The 23885-nt window shown below is 39.5% G+C and overlaps 1 protein-coding gene across 4 annotated transcripts in view; it reads right to left on the reverse strand.

The window, feature by feature from the left end:
* The window catches only part of EIF4B (eukaryotic translation initiation factor 4B), a 31889-nt gene extending 13545 nt beyond the window's left edge, over window positions 1–18344 (reverse strand). For all 4 annotated transcript variants that reach the window (XM_005869204.2, XM_014542091.1, XM_014542090.1 and 1 more), the window contains exons 1-6: window positions 18129–18344; window positions 8952–9089; window positions 7498–7706; window positions 4336–4452; window positions 2330–2384; window positions 1587–1721 (exon numbers count right to left, since the gene is read on the reverse strand). In XM_005869204.2, the coding sequence (XP_005869266.1) occupies window positions 1587–1721; window positions 2330–2384; window positions 4336–4452; window positions 7498–7706; window positions 8952–9089; window positions 18129–18141 (667 nt within the window). In that variant the 5' untranslated portion in view covers window positions 18142–18344. The remainder of the gene's footprint in view (window positions 1–1586; window positions 1722–2329; window positions 2385–4335; window positions 4453–7497; window positions 7707–8951; window positions 9090–18128) is intronic.
* Window positions 18345–23885: the final 5541 nt, after the last annotated feature.

Raw genomic sequence — 23885 nt, forward strand, 5'->3', positions numbered from 1 at the left:
AAACAATTATAAGCTTGTATTCACTAAGAAAACAGGGATCAACAGTGAAGAAAAGAAGCACACCAGTACACTGTTACTAAGACAGCCAGGAAATATACAGGTTTTGAGATTTAATATAGATGTAGCTTAAGAACTCCCCCTACCCTCTATCCACAATCATGAGGGTGGTTACATCACCATGCAAAAAATGTTTTAACTTATGTATTAACACAATATATTGTTTTCAAATTTCTACATTCCCCGCCCCCCAAAGGTTTTGAAATTTATCCCCATTTTGTTACATGGATATTATGATATAAAACAGTCCATTATAGAAGCAAACTACTACTTAGTAACTTCTTTACTGAAGAGTAAATTCCATTTAAAAAATACAAACATTGTTGAGTTTAATAAAGTTGCATAATTTTATCGATAAACATTTTACAAAGCTTCTGTTGGACTTAGGTGATATGTGTAAAGTTGTAATCCATCCTACCCTATGACATTCTTTATTCCCCTTCTTTAAATTATCTTTTATTTGCAGAGTAGAGGCCCAGTGCACAAAATTTGTGCACGAGGGGGAGGGGGTGTCCCCTCAGACCAGCCTGCGCCCTCTTGCAGCCCGGGTCCCTCGCTCCTTACCGCTTAGCTTGCTGCTCCTTAGCACTGCTGCGGAGGCGGGAGGCTCCCGCCACCGCCGCTGCGCTCACCAGCTGTAAGCCCAGCTTCTGGCTGAGCGGCACTCCCCCTGTGGAAGCGTCTGCCCCCGGTGGTCAGTGCACATCATAGCAACTGGTCGTTCTGCTGTAAAGTCACTTAGGTTTTTATTAGACTAGTGGCCCGGTGCATGAAATTCGTGCAAGGCGGGTGTGTGTGTGTGTGTCCCTCAGCGTGGCCTGTACCCTTTCCAATCTGGAACATCCCTCTCGCAATCCGGGACTGCTGGCTCCTAACCGCTCACCTGCCTGCCCCTAACCACTCTGCCTGCTGGCCTGCTTGCCCACAACTGCCCTTCCCCCTGGCCTGATCGCCCCTAACTGCCTCTGCCTCGGTCCCGCCACCATGGCTTTGTCCAGAAGGTCTCTGGGTCTAATTAGCATATTACTCTTTTATTAGTATAGATTGTTTCTCTTCCCTAGTATAAACAATGTCCAATGAAGATGGGATTTTTGTCTGTTTTGTTCACTGCTTTAGCCTGAACTTAGAACAATATCTGGCATATGGCAAACATTTAGTATTTTTGAAGTGAATGAATTTTGTTATTTTAAAAGATATTTTTATAAACTTACATTTTGACTGCTTCTAGTAATGCAAGGAATTTTTGTACAGCAAATTCTCCAATAATGTAGAACTTAACTCTTGTTTCTATCAATTAGCCTATGGTAAAACTGGTTTCATTATATGCTGTTTCACTTAAAAGTTGCAGAACCTATCAATTATATCAAGTGAGGAATTACTAAATACCACTCTAAACCCATCAATCTTGCTGGAGTCATGTTAATTCAAGTACTTTACTTTGTAGAATCGGTTGGGTTTCTTTATTAACTGTCTCTAAAAAAAGAGAGAAAGTAACACAGAAAAAATGAACTTGATAAAAATGAACTTACTGTCTCCAAAACTATCATCACCTCTTCTAGGTGGGTAGTCATCAAAGCTGTCTGTGGTAGGACGGGCCCTCCAGTCTGTATCTGTTTTGTCAGAATCCCGATTTCTATCTCGGCCAAAAGAACGATCGTCCCTGTCTATAGATATATAAAATAAAATAACAAACGAGTCCACAAAAACATTTGCTCAATATTAATTGCATGGGTAGAAAACTCCCTTCAATTTACTTTATTTCTTGCTCATACCACAGCACAGTCACGAAGTTATCACAAGTGCACTCTCCAATTCAACTGAGTGATATATTTCCTCACATTTATTCCTACTGGCTTAACGCTTATCTCTCAACTTCTGTATTAGGAGGAGCCCTGATATATACATAAATTAGGCCCCTCTTGTGTCCAATGTGCTGTTGGGTAACTAATCTATTTATTATACATTTAACACCTATGTCAATCAGGGCTTCTCAATCTCAACACTACTAACATTCTGAGCTGGACAATTCTTTCTTGTGGGGGGCTGTCCTACGCATTATTGGATTAGTCCCTGGAATCTATTATATGTCAGTAGTACTCCCCAGTTGTGACAACCCAAAATGTCTCCAAACATCAACAAATGTTCCCTAAGGGCAAAATCATCCTTAGTTAAGTACTAATCTAGATTAAAGTAGGGCTACCACTATCTACTTCTATTAAAATTTTCTGGGAAAGGACAATAACAAAACAGGAGAACTTGTCAGCTTCCTTACCTTTATCCTGGGCTTGATCAGCAACGTCCACTCGAATTCTCCTGTTACCTAGAGACTGAGAGCATAGGACCATATTAACCAACCTTTTGCCCCATTATGCACAAATCCTATGAGTGACCTTGAACATCTGGGCATAGCAGAAGCACTGGGGGAAGGAAGATAAAGGAAAAACATTGTAATCTACCCAACATTCCAATTTGTTGGCTAAAGAATCCTTTATAAAGACTTGAAAACTTAGTTAAGTTGGGCTTAAATGATGTCAGGTCAATTAACTTATTTTTATCAAGATAAATTTCACAGAATAGAGTTAATTTAACTTTTCAACTATCAAAGGCAATTTAATACCAAGTATAGTAAGTTAAAAATAATCCCCAGACATCTAAACAAAAGACACATTTGGGTCCAGAGTAATTCATTCAAACATTTACAGAGCCCTTACTACTATGTATCACAAAGTTGCTTAAAGCATGGTCTCTGTATAATCTTAAATTCTTCCACTTAATATTACCTTTGGGTAAATCAGTTCCTCCAGGATACCCTCTGATTTCCCTTGCCCACATCATTATTTATATACTTTGAACCCAATTAATTCTACTGCTGATTTTTCCTCATTTCGCAGTAGAATCTACAGTTGAAGAAGGATAACAGTAAATTTTAGTTAAAAATACCCAGAATTATATTAAATACCACTATAATAAAATCTCTAAATACACAGCAGCTCCTTAGTTAGGACCATGACAACATTTTAACAGTTAATCCAGCAAACTTCAGATAATTACTACATGCTATTCTTTTTTTAAAAAAATTATCTTTATTATTCTTTAGATGTTATTACAGATGTCCTCCCTTTCCCCCATTGACCCCCTCTACCCAGCACCTGTCCTCCCATGCTATTCTCTTAAAATCCAGACTGAGAAGTTAAAAATTAGTAATATTAATAAGATCTAAAAAATGATCTGAGAAGAATTACTTTGGAATAACTTCAGCTTTTCATATATTTAACTATATAAGTGAATTTTTATTTCTAACTAGCATTTACTTCAGATTATCAAAGTGGTACTCAATTATGAGGTAGGAAAATATTTTAAGAGGTGTTGGTTTTAATCATGTCAAATGGCAGATCTGGACCATAGAATTATGGCACAAATGGCACTGGAAACTGCCTTCTCAACAAATAATGAGGGATTTCTGGAATTAAGAGAAAGAAAAAAAAAAAAGTCTTTTTTTCTTCCCAGATATAATTAGTTTCATTTCTAGTCACTAGAAGTAAAAAGAGAAGTTTCAAGATTACAAACTTCCATCACTAAAAGGTAAATAAATGCTTCAGTATCCTGCCTAAGAATCACTACATAGCACCAATCATGTGCTAACTGTATTACAATTAGATTTAATCTCTATTTCCCTCTCATGTATTAACAGCTGAATCTCCTCTCCCTACTTAACTGCCAATTTGTCTGGATAGAAAAACATCTATGGGCAATGATAAAAAGCAGGACTGAATGTTTACTGTCATTCTTCTGTAAAAGATTCCTAAGAGCATGTATTTATTACAAAGGACGTTTGAATAAGAAATGTTTCCGAACCCTCTTAAAATTATAATGAAACACCATTACTTCCCTGAAATGAGAAAATGCCTTTTAATACTAAACTGATTAATATGATTTTCCTATTTGGTTTGATTTGGTCAGATTACTTTGAAAAAGCAAAGCCACCAGATCTAAGGCAAAGCTATGAGCGAATGTGAGATTCTATTAAAGACTTGGTGTGGTGAATTTCTTCCACAGTTTTCCACCTAAGTACCTCCCTGAATTATTGGAGCCTGTTGATCTTGCTGAAATGTGGTGTGACTTTTAAGTGTTACATTGTTAAGTAACCCAGGCTTTTCTTTATAGATATTCTGGGAACCTTTGAAACAGTTACTGACCCAACATAAAAAAATACCAGTTTGATAAACACTAGATTTGTCAGCTCCCACCCCTCAAACTCTCCACCCTTATTTTCTTTACCTCTTCATTGAGGCTCAGGGCAGTGAACAAGGAATCCAGGTCCTCGAACTCAGCATAACCAAAACCTTTCAACCTCTCTGGATTGCTGGGTTCACGTGGTAAACGCACTGCACTGATCTGAAGTAAACAAACAAAACAAACAAAACAACAAAAAATGTTTCACAAATCAATGTTCTGGTTTATTCGCCTCTTTTGACCACCATACATTATTATATGCAATAAAATTTTTTGAATACAGAAGAACCTGGTTGTCTTCAAGCAAGAAACCATTGCAAAGAGATAGAAGACAGACTTCATTGTATACCCTATCAAACCTCTTCAACTTGAATATAAATTTAACCCTTAAAAAAAAAACACTAAACAAAAACAACACGAGTTCAGTGTATTCCTTGTATCGCCCATTCCACAATTAGCTTATTTTAGTCTTTAACTCAATTATTGCCAAAAAATTTTCTGGGCAGTATATTTTGCAGAAACCTTACTTATCTGAGAACTATTGTCTTCATACATTAACAAAAATTTGATAGAATCAAACACTGGATTGTAAACTCCCTCATCCCTAACCCCTCTGCTGAATTCTGAGATGGCAAACCACTCAATTTTTACTCTTTGAAGCACAGGAAAAAATTCACACTGACGTGGTTTTAATTTGAGGTTAACATGTGGTTTCTGATTGTAAATGCAGGATTTTTTCCTTAAAGTTTCATAAAACAATCCCTGGCACTATTTTTTATTTATTAATTATTTACAACAGGTTAAGCCCTCTTTATGTCCAATTTTAAGATCGATTTCAAATTCTTTTATTTTCCCACCATCTCCTTTCCGTCATCCACATCTGTTTTCCTTTCCCTTTTGATTTACTATATTCAAGTTTATCTTCTGTACCAGTGATTTGATATCTATTCTGGTGTCTGATATATAAATTTTATTATAGTCTTTTAAAAATTCTAGTTTAATTAAACTCATGATACAGTAGAAAAAGCAACAAAACATGAAAAGGGAAGTAGCTAAATACCAGTTCCTGAGCATAAAGGTGAAAAGCCCGAATAGACCAAGATTTTATCCAACATTCTAGAGAAAGGCCACTAGAGAAAAATCAAGAACAGGTCAACCTTTTAGTTGGTCTACATCAGGGGTCCTCAAACTACGGCCCGCGGGCCACATGCAAATACAAATATTGTATTTGTTCCCATTTTGTTTTGTTTTTTACTTCAAAATAAGGTATGTGCAGTGTGCATAGGAATTTGTTCATAGTTTTTTTTTAAACTATAGTCCGGCCCTCCAACGGTCTGAGGGACAGTGAACTGGCCCCCTGTTTAAAAAGTTTGAGGACCCCTGGTCTACATAATTAAACAGAGAAGAAAATTTGTAGGTGGCAGTCAAAAATAATCACATCAATGCCTGGCCAGTGAGGCTCAGTGTTTGAGTGTTGACTTATGAACCAGGAAGTAATGGTTCAATTCCGGGTCAGGGCACATGCTCGGGTTGCGGGCTTGATCCCGAGTAAGGGGCGTGCAGCAGGCAGCCGATTGATAATTCTCTCTTATCACTGATGTTTCTATCTCTCTCCCCCTTCCTTTCTGAAATCAATAAAAATGTATTAAAAAATATAATCACATAAAAAACCCCAACTACAAAATAGGAGGGAGCAGCTGCTTTTAAGTATTTTCTCATTGGCAAAGACTGGAGAAAAACCTAATAGAACTAAAACCTGCTGCTCATTGTTTCATTTTTTTTAAGTCCTTAGTATTTTTTAATCAAAGTTTGAAAAAAGAACTTCTCAGGACCTCTATACTCTAGAACAGCGGTTCTCAACCTTCAGGTCGTGACCCCTTTGGGGGTCGAACGACCCTTTCACAGGGGTCGCCGAAGACCATCGGAAAACACATATATAATTACATATTGTTTTTGTGATTAATCACTATGTTTTAATTATGTTCAATTTGTAACAATGAAAATACATCCCGCATATCAGTTATTTACATTACGATTCATAACAGTAGCAAAATTAGTTATGAAGTAGCAACGAAAATAATTTTATGGTTGGGGGTCACCACAACATGAGGAACTGTATTAAAGGGTCGCGGCATTAGGAAGGTTGAGAACCACTGCTCTAGAACTTTATAGACCAGCATTGTGAAACGTACCATTAAGAAGAGATGAAAAACCACCATTTGCGGTAACATTGATGGACCTTGAGAATATCATGCTAAGCGAAACAAGTCAGTCAGAAAAAGCTAAGAACCATTTGATTTCACTTATATGTGGGATATAAAACTGAAACAGAAACAGGCAACTGTATGATGGTTACTAGAGGGAAGGGGAGTGGGATAGTAAAGGGTAAAAGGGACCAAATATATGGTGATGGAAGATGATTTGATTTGAGTGTTGGGCACACAATGCAACATACAGATCATATATCATAGAAATGGACGCTTGAAGCTTATATAATCTTATTAACCAATGTTACCCCAATAAATTTAATAAAAAATACTTATCTTAAGCTTTTAAAGCAAGCAAACTTTGTTAATATAAATTATACTAATATATCCGCTAAGTTAAATGTGTTCTTACAGAAAATTAGTAATCTTGATGTAAGCCTGAATGTCATTAACAGAATGGCTGAGTTCAGAGAAACTTTCTACCTTTTAACATTTAACAGGGTATCTCACGTTTAAGTTTCTTAATGAGAAGGGGTATAGGTTTGAGAGACTCTCCCTGTATCAATAAGGTACCGTTAATTTTTCTAAGATTGTCCAATGGTGTTGGATGAGAACATTCTCAGCCAAAGAGCCTAAACATTTAATTATACACCCACTTCTTCCAAGTCTAGACACAATCTTAGAATCTTTCTCAACATAGAAAATCAGAGAAGTCACTATCAATAATGCTACTTTTCGTATCTAGTTAATTGCCTAAACCTTTATTTATTTATTAAATATATTTTATTGATTTTTTACAGAGAGGAAGGGAGAGGGATAGAGTTAGGAACATTGATGAAAGAGAATCATCAGCTGCCTCCTGCACACCCCTACTGGGGATGTGCCTGCAACCAAGGTACATGCTCTTGACTGGAATCAAACCTGGGACCCTTTAGTCCGCAGGCAGACGCTCTCTCCACAGAGCCAAACCAGTTAGGGCTGCCTAAACCTTTAGACTTACATTTAATCCTCTAAAGAATTCCTTAATGGAGTCTTCGGTTACATCATAGGGCAGGTTCCCTAGAAAAGCAGTGTAGGGTGGCGATTTGGGAAGACGGCTCCTGTCAATATTGGGTTCCCGAGCAGCCCGTGGAGCAGTGGGCAGGATGGAACGGTCAATTGGAGGTGCCCTATACACATCATCATCATTACTGTGCCAAGTGGTTGAAACTAGGATAGAAAAGTGGACATAAGTTAGAGGAAACTTCCCTCACTGCCATTGTAGAATAAGAGGACCTATGCTAAATGCCAAGCATTAAATAAGCTACCCCAAGAAAGAAACGGTAATATTACATTCAGAAAAACAACACAAAAAGACTCAAGTCTATTTGTTTCTAAGTATTTCAAGGCCCAGGCTTTAGTTAACAGAATCATGGTGACTCTTATTCTTTATGTAGCAAAGAGAAAGAGAGAATATCAACTATTTATGGAATATTACTATGTGCTAGAGATGTCATATTCATTGCATCCCATCTTATCTTTTTAACAATCCTGTGAGATTGTTCCCCATTCTAAAGAAAGAAACTCAGATTTCAGGAAACTAAGGTCACACAGATGGTAGAGCAGTAGCTGGTAATCCTGGTAGAGCTAGGATTCCGACCTGGGTCTCTCTCACGCCAAATGTATTTAACCACTACGAACAGCTCTCATTCTAGCCTTTCAGTTAAAGAAAGTATTTTCTTCATGGTTTATCCTCCCTTTATTTAAAAAAAAAAAAGATTAATTCTGTCCCTATAGCATTGCCCATGAATTTGCACTTCAGGTATCAACACTTATGGAAAGTACAATCTATGAAATTATGAAAATAGGTTACAATAGAAAAATTATTCTTTAGTCTACAATGAAAGCTTTTAGAAAAACAAAAAACATGGGTAATCAGATTTATCCCATATCCAATTATATGTAGCTCCTGCCTAGTCCTTGAAAGTATAAAACTTATCTCAATGACATCCCATGACTCTGCTATATTTCTCCACCATAGTTACTATTCCTATACCTTTTTATCAGACCACTTTTATTTACCCAGGGACACTGTGACTTCATAATAACAGCTCCTAGAATGAATTTCCTTGACTCTGAGTATAAGCAGCTTATAGATTACATTGCAATATTATTTTATGAGGACATCATAGAAGTTTAAACCTAAAAGGAAACAATCTAGTTCTTACTTTTCAAATGAATGACTTAAAAAGGATAGTACCTTAAGAAAAATTTGTTCATTCAAGAGCCAGAACTAGCTTTCTTGAGTCACAACTTTAGTCCCTATTACAAACTCTCACAGCCTAAACCTAAAATTCCATAAAATACATAAACATAGTATTTCAGGTTCTACAAAATGAGTTCTTTCAAATTACAAGTGTGAACCACTATTATGGAATAGGTTTTGTCTAGGAGATAATGAAAAAGGAAAATTACCATCGCCTTCCAAGTCGTCTGTTTCATCGGCCCAGCTGACTGGTTTGGGGACATAAGTGCTTCCCCCACCAGTCCCTCCATCCTCAGCCAGAAAGTCTGTTAGGGAGATAGTCTTCCCCTTCTTATTCTTCTTTTTTGCTGTTTTAAAAAGGGCAGAAAGATTATTCATCAATACCTGGGTATTTACAGGGTTATACAATGTACTACTGTTAAATATATTTATAAAGAAAGCAACTGGCCGGTGTGGCTTATTAGTTGGTTGGGCATTGTCCTATGCACCAAAGAGTTGCTGGTTTAATTCCTAGTCAGGGCACATGCCCAGGTTTCAGGCTTGATGCCCTGGTAGGGGGTGTGCAGGAGGCAGTTGATCCATGTTTCTTTCTCTCTCCCTCTCAAACAAAACACAACACAACACACAACGCAACATAAAGGTTTATCAAAGGATTGGATGATGGCATTTATATGAATACTATGCATTTGTAAATAAGAAAACACAATATACTGGCACAGAAAGCCGAAAGAGTAAAAAAAAAAAAAAAGGTTGCAGAATACTTATTATTTAAGTCCCTTTGTTTAAATACACATTATTTTTATGCATGAAAAAGGGTCTAGAAGGATTTTCAAGTGTGCCTTATGTGGAGAAAGGCTGGGATGAGGGCAACCTTTTTATTCCCTACTCTATTCACTCATATAATTTGAGATTTTTAATTTAGCAACTACTTGCATTTTAAACAGGTTACAACATTTGTTGTTCCTGGGATACAAAGAAATAAAAACAAAATTCCTATCCCTATAACATTCTGTATGACACTAAGTGTCTGTATGACACTTATTACTGTTTACTTTTTTAAAAAAAAGATGTTTTTATTGATTTTTAGAGAGAGAAGGGAGAGAGATAGAAACATTGATGAGAGAGGAACATCATCAATTAACTGCCTCCTGCATGGTCCCTACTGGGGATAGAGCCCACAAGCCGAGCATGTGCCCCGACTGGGAATTGAACTGGAGACCTCTTGGTTCCCGGGTTGACACTAAACCACTGAGCTACACCGACTGGGCTGTATGACACTTTTGAAGATTGTCTGATACTTGTAAAATAACCATGTGAGGTAGGAATCACTGCTATAAAAATTTACAGAAAAAGAAACAAAAACTCGGAGACAAAATGACTATGCTGAAGTTACAGAACTACTGGATGGCAGAGCCAGAATTAAACCCAGGGTTTTGCATACCAAGTTTTGGGCTCTTCCCAAAGAGGCCCCAGCCTCTAAGCAGTTTGTTGTTAGTTCCATGGCAGGTTATAATAATCATGGTAACATGTTGTACTCACTGTCATTTGAAAGTGTTAAAATGGTAAGGTTCATATACATAGCTGGATCTCTCCGCCCTCTAGAAAAAATTTTTTATCTCCTCCCCTACCTTAACACTACATATGAAAACGAGATATTATACTAAAGGGAATAACTAAGAAATCCCTAAGAATCAACACATTTAAATGTTTTCCAGTCATGAAATCTTCAAGAATCTCCAAGACTCCATTTAGTGGACTGACCTTGGCTCTCTGACTATCTAGTCCTCAGCACTTCTGAGATGGCATCCATCAATAGCTAATGCAGAGAGCTGAAAGGACTAAGTTAAGTTCTAGAACTGGCTCCCGAGAGCAGTCACTACATGGTAAAAGTAAGCAGCTTTGTTGTAACAAACATCAGTTTCATGGCTTTTATAGCCATGAGTTCATCCTCCATGTTCCAAATCTCCAATTTTCAATCCAAGAAAAATCTGTAACTTGATGCACCATTTGCTTAACTAAAAAGGGTGCTCTCTCACTTGGTATCTGCCTTTCTTTTAAAGTCCAACTTATTCCTATAAAGTCCTGTTTGCGATGAATGTTATGAATCTTTTGGACACAGCAAGAACTCGAAGTATTATGGTCTCAATGTGCAAACCAGATGAACCTGGCTGCAATAATACAGGGAAAGATGGCCTTGAATGTGAAGTTTCCATGCTTCTCTCAAGTGAATTAATACTATTCCTTCTCCAAAAGTATAATTTATGATCAACCAGGTTATACTGGATCTGTTTTATGCTTCCAAAGAAAGCAGTTATGCAGAGGTTGGGTACTATAGCAGTGATACTGCTCCTGGCTCATATGCAAAAGCCTAGGGAAAAGTTTAAAAAGCTAATTTGAATAAGACATAAAGCATACCTGTGAGGTAGAAAACTTATAGTATATAGGCTTATTTTAGTTTTCTCTATGCCCTCTAGTTCAAATACACTGTCTGGGACTAGTAAGATACTAGCTAGAGCACCTTACCCTCACAGGACTTAATCTATGTCATCAGGTATGACCAATTATTAACCTGTCTGGTTATTGGAACAATAAAAATAGAACTAGTGGTTCGTCCAAGTTCAACATAAGATTAATAAGAATTTGATTAAGGTATCCCTTTCCCCTTTGTTCTACATACATATCTAATAAAACTGCAGAATCTGAAACTAACTTGCCCTTTGGTCTGATTTTGGCTTAAATCAACTTTCTCGATCAGGATTTCTCAACTTTTACCCCTTGACTCTTGACAAACAAGTCTCCTTCAATGTTATTTGAAATTCCAAAAATAATAAGCAAAACAAATTACTAAAAAATATTAAAGCACCGTTGTAGAATGCCTTTTCAAATCATACATCTCCATTTCCCCTGATTTTGTCACTGCCCACTCTAAAAATTTCTGGTTGAGAAATCCATGTTGGATGATGACAGATTTCATTTAATTCAGGCAAAAATTATTTCATAAGGTTTCTAACTTAAGTTTCTTTAAATCTAGCAGAACTGACTCAATCACAATATAAGCAGCAGATTTAAAGAAACCAGCCTTTAAATAGCAAAATCAACAAATCTAAAGTGCGTGCCAATGTTTGCTTCACTCTATTTTATTCCCAAAACTGAGAAACTATGTTCTCTAAATCCTCTATGCCCTTTGCTCCTCCAATATCTAGGCCCACAACATGTTTAGGGTTTCAACAAAGTTCTCCTCTTTATAAGGTAAAACATTGTTTTTAACACTCAAGGTTTATCAATCCCTTGCCACAATGATCCAACTGATCTACGTAACTCTCATTTTTCTTTAATCCAATTGGTTAAAAAGTTAAACCAACAACCTCACAAAACAAGCCCCAATTTAAGACCAAACCCACATGGGTTAAGGGGGGAGGAAACACGTGTCCAGAAATTTTATTAAATCCTCTGCCTGCTGCCTCAATTACAATCGTAACTTACTGACAAGCACTGGGTACAGTGATCTCTAGGTATCCACAGTCCCAAGCTCCTTCCCCCATGAATACCCAAATCCTCAGATGCTCATGACTTTTATATGAAATGATGTATTTTAACTCATCCTCCCATATACTTTAAGTCATTTATAGATTACTTATAATACCAAAACCAATATAAATGCTATATAGTTAAACTGTATTTAGGGAATAATGACAAGAAAAAAGTGTATATTGTCTGTACACATGCAACCATTGCAGACCTAACTACATAGCATACCTTTTCCCCCTAATGTTTTTTTCCGTTAGCAATTGGTGACATCTGCCCACGAGACACCTGAAGGTAGAGGGCCGACTACTTGTGAAGCTCTTTTATAGACTCATATAGGTTAAATAATAGATCTTAAACCCAGCTGGCATGGCTCAGTGGTTGAGCACCAACCTATGAACCAGGAGGTCACGGTTCGATTCCTGGTCAGAGCACATGCCCGAGTTGCAGGCTCCATTCCCAGTGTGGGGTGTGCAGGAGGCAGCCCACCCATAATTCTCTCTCATCATTGATGTTACTATCTCTCCCTCTCCTCTCCAAAATCAATAAAAATGTATTTTTAAGACATTTTAAAAAGAAAGTATTTTTCAAAATTAAGACTACATGTCCTTAAACAAGAAATAATACATCTCTAGCATTCTCAATAAACAGAATTTGTTATGATATATAAAAAAATAAAGACAACAAATCAACTTAACTCTGTCAGTTTCTCAATTTCTACACCACTGACATTGTAGGCTAGGTAATTCTGTTGAGGGGACTGTCCTGTGCATTGCAGAATGTTACTAGCATCTCTAGTTTCTATTCATTAGATGCCAATAAAAAAGTCCCCACCCCACAATAAAAAATGCCTCCAGACACTGCTATATGCCTCCTGGGGGGAGACAAAATTGCCCCTGGTTGAGGACCACTGTTCTAAGTGTTATTTTCACAATAAATAAAAGGACAAATAAAAGGAAATGTTAGCCCAACATAAAGTACAGCAGCAGAAAAGTGACGGCAATAAACCAAGTATTCAGGATTATCAGGTTGCAGAATGTAGAAAATATGCTTTCTTTGTATTGGTAATAAAAACACAATTGGCAGCTATTGGAGTGATAAAATCCATAGAGACTGGCTGATAGTTCTGTATTTCAAAACAGAGGACATCTTAAAGTACTATAAGCAATAAAGCGTTTTGGTTGTACAATGCCGTCCACTCCTGCACCTTTCTTAATCTCTTATTTAGGAAGGGGAGTTCGAGTAACAAGGCTTTGTCAAAAATTAAGTTTCTTAATTTTAGATCCTGTCAGACTAAGTCCCACTTATTTTATAGGGTTATCAACTCTTTTGAATGTTTTAGTAACCACAGGCTAAGAAAGTCAGCGTCATAAAAACCTGTATAAGATCACAGCAGTATTATTCATACTAGGCAAAAAAACCTGGAAACAACCCAAATGTCCATTAACTGATAAATAAAATATAGATGTCCATACAATTTGGCAATAAGAACTGAGTTCCCATACATCCTACAATACAAATGAATCCTGAAAACATGCTAAGTGAAGGAAGCTAATAACAAAGTCCACATATTGTATAAGATATTCAGAACAGGTAAATACAAAGAAACAGATTAATGTTGGAGGAGGGGTGAGGATAAATGACTGCTAATGGATAAGCTGTTTCTTTTAAAGGAAGTGAATCTCGCCATATCCTCCAGAATGAAAGAATAGTGATTAACAAATGTTTCCTTAAAGAAACAGCATTGTATAAATGCAATCAATGCACCCAAATACAGGAGTATCTAGAACTACAGTAATTAGAGCCCAGACTGAAGAGGTTTCATACAATGCGATATCATGATGTTGAGAGGCCTTACCTTTACTGCATTATAGTTCAGCAGAGTAGAGAATAAAGACTAAGTCAGAACTAATAAGCTCCATCACTTCAACCCCTGGGTTCAGGTAAATATGAACCCTTCTTCTCTGCCCAATTTCATCTTGACAGTCTGAGGAAAATGCCTACTGCCCTTTCCTCACCTTTCCACTCAATTTGATAATTATAAAAATAAAAAATAAACACATCATGCTAACCACTACACAAAGTACTTGGAGATTATATGTAAGAGAGGAGCTATAAAAATTTAAGAATAACTTCTTGCTTTGGGCATTTTCCTACCATTAGGACCAAAGCAATATTTATCACAAATCTGAGAAACCGACTTTGGTATATGCACTTAAAAATGTACATACACATACTTAATTACAAATAAGCACTTGGTCAAAAAACAAACAAACACACTCACCTGAAGTTCATTCTTTCTCACACCATCATGAAAAGAGAATAAATTCTAGGCTGTTTTGAGACTAATACCAAATAGTAGGGTATTGCATTCTAAGCCATACATATATGGTATGTGAATTACATATCAAAGCTGTTTAAAGTGTATATTTAAATGACATTACTTAGAAACATTTTTACTTTGACACTACTCTCTGTATTTGTACTTGAACTTTCATTAAGTTTTAGTTTTGGCCTTCTGATTCTGAGTATATTATTCCCAGAGTAACATGCATGGTAGATAGAGGATGGGATTTGAAAATAGGTAATATGTGAACAGCATCTATAGCAACCAATGTAACTATTTTTAACTAACTATAAGGTTCAGTTGTACCAAGTGATGTACAAAAACCATCATTGGACACCATCCTCTTTCTATAAAAAACAATCAAACAAGATCCCACATATAATGACAAATGAAAAAGGCCTTTTGTGGGCATATATATATAAATACTATTTACAGTTTTAAAGCATTTTAGTCTCAAAAATTAACCTGTATCAAACATTTAACATCAAGAAATATACTGAGCCGAAACCGGTTTGGCTCGGTGGATAGAGCATCGGCCTGCGGACTGAAAGGACCCAGGTTCGATTCCGGTCAAGGGCATGTACCTGGGTTGCAGGCACATCCCCAGTAGGAGATGTGCAGGAGACGGCTAATCGATGTTTCTCTCTCATTGATGTTTCTAACTCTCTATCTCTCTCCCTTCCTCTCTGTAAAAAATCAATAAAATATATATATATATAAAAAAAAGAAAGAAATATACTGAAATTACACTCTGAGAATTTTATAGTTTTACTAGAGGCCCAGCACACGAAATTTGTGTGCGGGTATGGTGCCTAGGCCTGGCCTGCGATCAGGGCCATCTTCCCTGGCTGCCCAAAGCCAGCCCTGCCCCCTGCCGCCACCCACCCACGGCTCCCTTTTGCCATCTGGTGATAGCTGCCTGACAGCCGGGGGAAGGGACCAAGAGGTGGGCTGTTTCTGCCCACTTGCTGGCCCTACCCCCACCATGGGTCGCCCTCTGTGTGTGGGGCGACTGGCCGGGCACTGGCGGGGCGGGGGGCTTGGCCTGGCACCCATCCCTGGTTCCCTGTTCGCCATCAGGCGATCGGAGCCTGCTGGCCGCGGAAAAGGACCAAGAGGTGGTCAGTGCGCCTCATAGTGACTGGTCTAGCAGTAGTTCTGGTTGTTCCGCCGTTAAGGTCAATTTGCATGTCACCCTTTTATTATATAGGATCACTACAGCCATATTGGTTGAGTGACCAATATCTGGGAATACCGGTCACTCAACAAAATTAGTGTGATTAATTGGAAAAGATTCAAAGTAGGTAAAGAATTTTGATAAACTCCAAATTCTTCAAGGGCAGACTGTCAGATACTAGCATAGTTCACAATCTAAAGAGATTTAAGGAATTAAAGGAGATGAGAGCTTCCAAGGAAGAGTAAATATGGAACAGGAGATATCACTAAGCAAATCCCGTTGACCCTTCTGGTTTTCACTCAACTCTGAAATCAATGACACAAATAGCTAACATGTCTTCCACTTTTAAAAATTCCACAAAAGTTACGGAGAAAGGGAGTATAGCCTTTTCACTAAATATGACACTAAGCTGTTATGATGGCAAATGCAGGCTGAATAAGCACTTTGTTTCAGATGAAGCTTTTGGGCAGCACCCAGAACTTATGACATGGAAGCCAACCTTGTTATTTCCAAGTTGATAATGGAGAAGAGTCAGGAGTCTCAAAGATTTCGACTTTGCTCTGCCACCTGCATACAGTATGACCTTGAACAAATAATTTCATCTTCTTCAGCTGGGAGATACCACCATCTAGCTACATTTATCTCAGAGCATCAAACGAGACAAGAGACATAAAAGTGCTTGGTTAATTGTCTAGTGCTACATCGATGAAAAGGTATGATGTTCAAATGCATCTCAATTCCCTCAACATTCTCCAAAGACATACACAATCCTTAGTCTCCTATATAATAACAGAGATGATAAATTCTTGGTGGTAAATGAGTGTCCAGAGACAGCAGGGGCTCAATAAATATTTTGTAGTATTCAAGGTCGGGCCAGGGAAAAGGAACTAGTCGATCCTTGGTACTGTAGGGGGTTGGTTCCTGGGCCTCTGTGGATACTAAAATTCCTCATATGCTCAAGTACTTTATTCAGAATAGCATAGTATTTGCATATACACTACAAAATCCTCCCGTATACTTTAAGTCACCTCTAAATTACTTCTAATACCTAATACAAAGTTATGGTATGTAAAGAGTTGTTACACTGTACTGTTTAGGGAGTAATACAAAGTCTATACATGCCCAGTACAGGCTAACTACATAGTACACACCAGCAACACAACATTTCCCCCCCCCCCATATTTTCCATCCCCGTGGGTTGAATCCTCAGATTAGGAATGCCCACCGTATGTCCCCAAAACCAAAATTAATGCTACAAAATGCTGCACAGCTCACTGCTATTTCATTAGAAATGTAAATAGACTTGCATGGCAGTGATATTCCCTCCCTCCAAGAAGTCTAAACAGAAACCAACTCGAGCAACTAGTATTATTTTAAAACCACTCCTAGTTGTTCAATTATCTCAGAAAAAAATTAAAAAAGGAGCTGAATCCCACCATTGAAGGTATAAAAATTCAACCAAAATGGAAGCTGTCAAGGGATCTAATCTTGCTCATCACTGTATCTCCAACACCATGAACCGTGTGCTAGTCTAGTTTGCGTTCAGTAAAAATGTGTTGACTTACTAGAAATCTGACTCCACCCTGCTTCCTCTCTTCCAACACGTGGGTGCACCAGTGGGTTTCCCAATCCCACCTAACTCTGTAACTTCAACCTCCAAGCCTAACGCAGACCCTTGCAATACACAGGCCGGGCCACACTCCAAAAGGGGAAGTGGAAGGACATAAAACACAAGCGCCTAAAGTCTTGCCATCTGCGCTCTCGCGCGTGCTTTTAAGGCGCGCCCGTCTCCACTACCTTCAGCTCTCCTCCCGCGCACGCGCACCACTGCCACCTCCCGCCCCTCCAGCTACTAGAGCTCGGGTTCTAACTGGCCCCCCCGCCCCGATCCCCTGCCCCCACTCCCGTCCGCAACGGCCTCGCGCCCGGGAGCCCTGGTCTAGCGTGCACCCGTCCGCGCGCCAACCGCCTCCTCCTTTCCTCCACGCCTTCCCGCTGGCACAGCGCTTCGCGTCTATGAGAAGGCCTCCCGCCTCCCGCCGATCTTTCTGTGCCTCCTCTCCGTTCCAACTCAAGCCAGAGTCCATCATTACTCCCCGCTCCAACCTCGCGCAGATGGGGTGAAAAGGGGGTGAGGGGGAGGGTGTCCTTCCCCTCCCCCTCCCCCCTAAATATCCCGAGGCGGTAACCTAACAGGGCCAAGTCGCCAGCCTGCCGCAGCCTCCAAATCCCAAGGGAAGCAGTGCCGCCTATTCCCCGACTCCAGGGAATCAGGAGATCAGGCTCGGAGAGTGGCTTGGGAACCCGGTCCTTGGACGCACTCGGCCGCTCACTCACCTGAGGCCGCCATGTTGGGAGAGGGAGAGAGAACGCAAAGGACCCGGATGAGGCAATCACGTGATTATAGCGGGAGCGCCGGGCTAGGAGTCGCGAAACTGGGAGGGGGCGGGGAGGTGAAGAGTGAGACAGGAGGCGGGGCGTTGCTGTTCTGGGTTCGTAGAGCTGCGTGAGGAGGTGGCGCAGTGTCCTACGGGAAGACCTACGCGACGTGTGGCCTAAGGGGTGGGGCCTGGGCTGTCGCGAAACCCCTAACGCTTTACGTAGCCTTACGTGCCGACCAGGGGCAGGGCCTCAGCCCGGGGCGGGGTCTCCTGGTGCCCGGACTTCCTGTCGGTGGGGTCAGCGGAAGGGGCGGGGCCGCGTTGGCTGCCCTGGGAGGGAATGGAAGCGGGCTGGAACTCAGAATGGGTGTGCTACAATTGATTTTCTGGGGGCGAGCATTCGGAGTTTCTTTTTAAATTTCTGTTTGTTGAAGCAAGACAAGCCCACAATCCTGGGTAAGGATGGTTCTAATTGGGCATGTTTAGAAGGAATAAGAAAGTAAAAGATAGGGAACACTTACTTGCCATGGTTTTTACCTCATTTAATCCTTCCTTTTACTGACTGGCTTGGTTCAGTCAAACTCAGGCTCCATTTTTCACAGAAGCGTGCGATCCATGCTTCTCCAGCTAATGCTACACTTTATCGTATATTATTTGTCATATTAGCATTTCATTCAGTGAAACATTTCATTGGGTAGCTACCATGTGTCAGGTACTGTTAACTGGCTTTGTTAAGTACAAGAGATAGCAAAACCTCCCCAAAGGAGGTTACAGTCCAGTAAGGGAAAAATAAGCACTTAGTAATCAAGGTGATTTTGAGAAAAGGTATCTGGGTGCAGCTCTAGATTGCCTTATCAGGGAAGGCAAGCCTCTGAGGTAGTGACATTTAAACTGAGATCTGAATTACAAATAGCCAGCCCTGTGAACATCTTCAGGAGGAGCTTTAGGAGAAGGCAGAGGATGCGCAGCTAGGTCAAAAGCTCCAAGGCCAGAACATCTTGGCACGTTGAAGAATTTAAAGGCTGGTAGCTAGAGCATGGTAAGGGAGGGGTACAAGATGAAGTTTGAGAACTAGGTAGAGGTTGGATCACGTGTGGCTTTGTAAACCAGGTTTAGTAGTTTGATGTTATTCCAAGTGGGTTGGGAGAGCATGGTAGATTTTGTATAAGGGAATGTCATTAGTTGAAATAAAAATTTGAGAAGGATTAGTATCTTAATGTGGTTGGTGGTTATGAGTGTGTATTTATGTAAAAATTCATCGCATAGTACACTTAAAATATGTGCATTTTACTTATAGACGTTATACTTTAATGCAAAAAAAGAGAGGCCACAACAAGAATACTCAGACTGTTGAATGGAGAGTGGATTATACAGATGCAGTAATGGAAGAGAAAGACCACTTAGTTAAAAGGTTGTTGCTGCCAGAGCCCCATTATGACTTTTCGTTTTTAAAAAAAATAATATATTTTTGTTGGTTTCAGAGAGGAAGGGAGAGAGAGATAGAAACATTAATGATGAGAGACTATCATTGATCAGCTGCCTCCTGCACACCTACACTGGGGATCGAGCCCACAACCTGGGCATGTGCCCTGACCTAGAATCGAACTGTGACCTCCTGGTTCATAGGTCAGTGTTCAACCACCAAGCCACACCAGCTCAGCCCCATTATAACATTTCGTAGACTCTAGGCACGTTGCCTTTATAGGCTTCTTTCTCCATAAAAGCAATATTAAAAATTATATTTTATGATGATTGGTATAAAGACAAATATATTAATACTAGAGGCCCGGTGCACGGAATTCGTGCCACGGGTAGGATCCCTAGGCCTGGCTGGCGATCAGAGCCGAACAAGGCCTTCTGGCTGCTGGCCAGGGCCTTCATTCTGTGCCATCCTCTGGTGGTCAGCACATGTTATAGCCAGCGATGGAACTCCCGGTCTCCCTGTCGAACTCCCAAGGGGACACTTTGCATATTAGCCTTTTATATATATAAATAACACAGGAAAACATTTTATTTAACCTTAATGGTGGGGACTAGGCACTGTGCCGTCTGTGCCTACTGGATAAGTCAGCCCTAGCTGCTATAATCCTGGTGACAGAAGATGCTGGTCCGGACATGAGTACAGAGATGGAAAGGGATAGATGCAGACCTATTTTGGAAGTAGGCTTGGTGATTGCTTATACATGGAGGGCACAGGAGAGGGAGCTGTCCAAGATGACTCCCAAGTTTTTGGCATGAACATATGGGTGATGCTATTTACTTAGATGGCAAAGCCTGGCATAGAGCAGGTTTGGAGAGGGTGTGTGGGCTCTGTTTTGGCCATATTAAGTTTGAGGTGGCTACCAGTTCAGTGCTTCTCACATTTTAATGTGCTTGTGAATCACCAAGAGAGTTTGTAAAAAGCCATATTCCAATTCAGTAGGACTGGGGTGAGCCTGAGATTTTATATTTCCTCTGGTTTGGATCATTAAAATGGAATGATATCTGAGAATTAAGCAAAAAAAGCATTGACCCAATTTCTATTGGGGACAGATTTCAGAAAGTTCAGAGAAAAGCCAAATAAGGTAGGGACGTACAAGGTAGGGAGAGACTTTCATTTTCTAAGCACCTATATATTTCATGGTAATACAGGCAGTTAAAAAACTAATTTGCATAGCCCTCACAATGGCCCTCGAAAGTTAATACTATTAATACTATTTTAAAATAATGATTCAGACCCTGGCCAGGTGGCTCAGTTGGTTGGAGCGTCATCCTGTACACCAAAAGGTTGCTCAGTGATTAGAGCATTGGCCCTCACACGGAGGGTTCGAGGTTTTGCTTCCCAGTCAAAGTCACATACCTGGGTTATAGGTTGGATCCTCAGCCCTGGGAGAGGGCACTTGAGGGAGACAACCAATCGATGTGTCTCCACATCAATGCTTCTCTTTCCCTCCTTCCCTCTCTCCCTCTCTTCCCCTCTCTCTAAAAATCAATGGGAAGAAAATATTCTCTGGTGAGCATTAACAACAACAACAACCTTAAAATCTCAAGATAAGTCTACAACCACCACTTTGTAGCATTTGTTCTGAAGAATCCAGAAGAAACAAACTGTGGTAGTTATTGATTACTATATAACAAATTACCCTAAAACAACAAACATTTATTATCTCAGTTTCTATGGGTCAGAAATTGGTTATTGCAAATCACTTTCCAATTCCTGACATTTGCAATGTCTCATATTCATATCCTCTTCTCCATTTTCCTTATCATTTTTTACCCTGACCACTGCATTAGTCTCCTAATGAGTCTTCCTGCTTCAAGCCGTGTAATGTGTAGCTACTAGATTTATTTTCCTAAAGCATAGTTCTGAATACATTCCCCAGCTAACAAACTTTCCATGACTCTCTCTAATTGGCTTGGGCGGACATTCAAGACTGGTATACTCCAGCCCCAAATCACTTTTTTTCTACTATCCTCCCTTGTCTGCAGTTAAATTCCAAACATGCACACCTGTGCTTTTCTAACTTATTCTCCCCCCCCCCCCCCCCCCCCCCTGTTTTGCCTGAATACTCTTTCCTCATTCACTACCAAATGGGTCAATAATCAAGCTCTTCAAATGTCACATTTTGTAGGAAGCTTTTTTTGAGCTTCTTTCTCTGAACTCCCCCAGGACTGCGCCTGTATCTTCTTTTGGCATTTGTGATTTTCCTCCTTGAATTGCCTTCACTCCTCAAGGGCAGAATTCATGTTGATTATCTTCGTGTTTTCTGTGCATTAGCATCTGGAACATTATTAGTGCTCAGTATATATTTGTTGTTGCTACAGTCAGACTTTTAAGGAATCATATTCATTGAGGCTATCATAGCACATATTGATTCATATACCTGGATTCATTTAGTGTTCATCAAACTGGAAAATGTAGCCCTTAAAACCAATGGTTTCTTCCATAGGAAAAGAGCAAAAAAGCTTTCCTCTTTTAGACTTTTTCAAACTGAAAAATGTTTGGAAACTAGGTTAAAATAAAGCAAACAAGCAAATGCATATGTTTATTTTCCAGAGACTGAATTTACTAAGCTAATTGGCTTAACTTAATATTTGAGGTTTTTACAATAACTTGGTTGAAATTGTCCAGATTTTCTTTTGAAAACCATCCTGTTATATATACACACACAACACACACACATAAACATATATAAATAGCAAATAATTATACATGGCAGTTAAAAAAAATCTCAACTATAGCCTTGGCCCATGTAGCACGGTTGGTTGGAGCATCGTCCTGTACACCAAAAGATGGCTGGTTTGATTCTCAGTCAGAGCACATACCTAGGTTTCGATTGGATCTCTGGTCAGGGCATGTGAGGGAGGCCACCGATCAATGTTTCTCTCTCACATTTTTCTCTCTCCCTTCCTCCCTCTAAAAAAACAAAAAAAAACCCAAAATGTTTCCTTCTTATAAAAAAACAACAACCTCAACTACATTAATAAATTTTAGTTATATAGCCCTAGCTGGTTTGGCTCTGTGGATAGAGTGTCGGCCTGCGGGCTGAAGGGTCCTGGGTTTGATTCCAGTCAAGGGCACATGCCTAGGTTGCAGGCTCCATCCCCAGTAGGGGGTGTGCAGGAGGCAGCCCATCAATGATTCTCTCTCATCATTGATGTTTCTATCTCCCTCTCCCTCTCTGAAATCAATAAAAATATATTTTAAAAAATTTTAGTTATATAAAACATTCCCTGTCCCTCTCTGAGCCTTAGAATTCTAATCTGTAAAAGGAGGGCATTTAACTAGATGCTTTCAAAGATCTTTTTTGTCATTTTATGAATCGGTGATGCTAATTGTGGATATTATGATCTTTCTCCTGGTAAAACTGGCAAAGACATTCTTCAGATAACCAGGACTAAGCTAATCTATAATAATAAAAGCATAATATGCTAATTAGACCAGACATCTTTCCGGATGTCCTTCTGGACAAACCTTCTGGACTAAGCCGGGGCTGTAAGGGAAGCCTGGTTCCCTGGTGCCTGCTGGCAGCTGGAGGAAAGCCTGGGTCCCGGGTGCCAGAGGGAAGCTGGTACTGGCAGCCAGGGAAAGCAAGGTCTACCCTTGCACAAATTTTGTGCATCAGGCCTCTAGTCCATTAATAAGAGAATATGGTTCATATGCTAGTTACTTTCATTTTGTTCAGCTTGTATAGCTGAAATAATAAATTGTCATTGTTTTCTGCTTTATGACCACACAATCCAAGCAAAATTTATTACTACTTTAACAATGTGTATTTATCTAAAGTAAGTCTTTTTATCACTGAGTTTTGAATGTGTAAGGTTAATTTTAAATATATATTAGTATTATATAGGGGTTCTATTTTTAAAAAATCTGTATTGTTGAAAGTATTACATATGTCCCCACTCCCCCATTGACCCCTTCTGGCCTGCTCCCACCCACCGCCCCAGGCCTTCACCACCCTATATTCTGTGTCCATGGGGTATGCATATATGCATACATGTTCTTTGGTTGATCTTTTCCCACCCACCCACCACGCCTTCCCTTTGAGATTCAACAGTCTGTTCCATGCTTTTATGTCTCTGGATCTATTTTGTTCATCAGTTTACTTTGTTCATTAGATTCCACATATGAGTGAGATCATGTGATACTTGTCTTTCTCTGACTGGCTTATTTCACTTAGGATAATACTCTTCAGGTCTCTCCATGCTGTCTCAAAGTGTAAGAGATCCT

This window comes from Myotis brandtii, unplaced genomic scaffold (genome assembly GCF_000412655.1).
Source record: "Myotis brandtii unplaced genomic scaffold, ASM41265v1 scaffold29, whole genome shotgun sequence".
Taxonomy (NCBI): domain Eukaryota; kingdom Metazoa; phylum Chordata; class Mammalia; order Chiroptera; family Vespertilionidae; genus Myotis; species Myotis brandtii.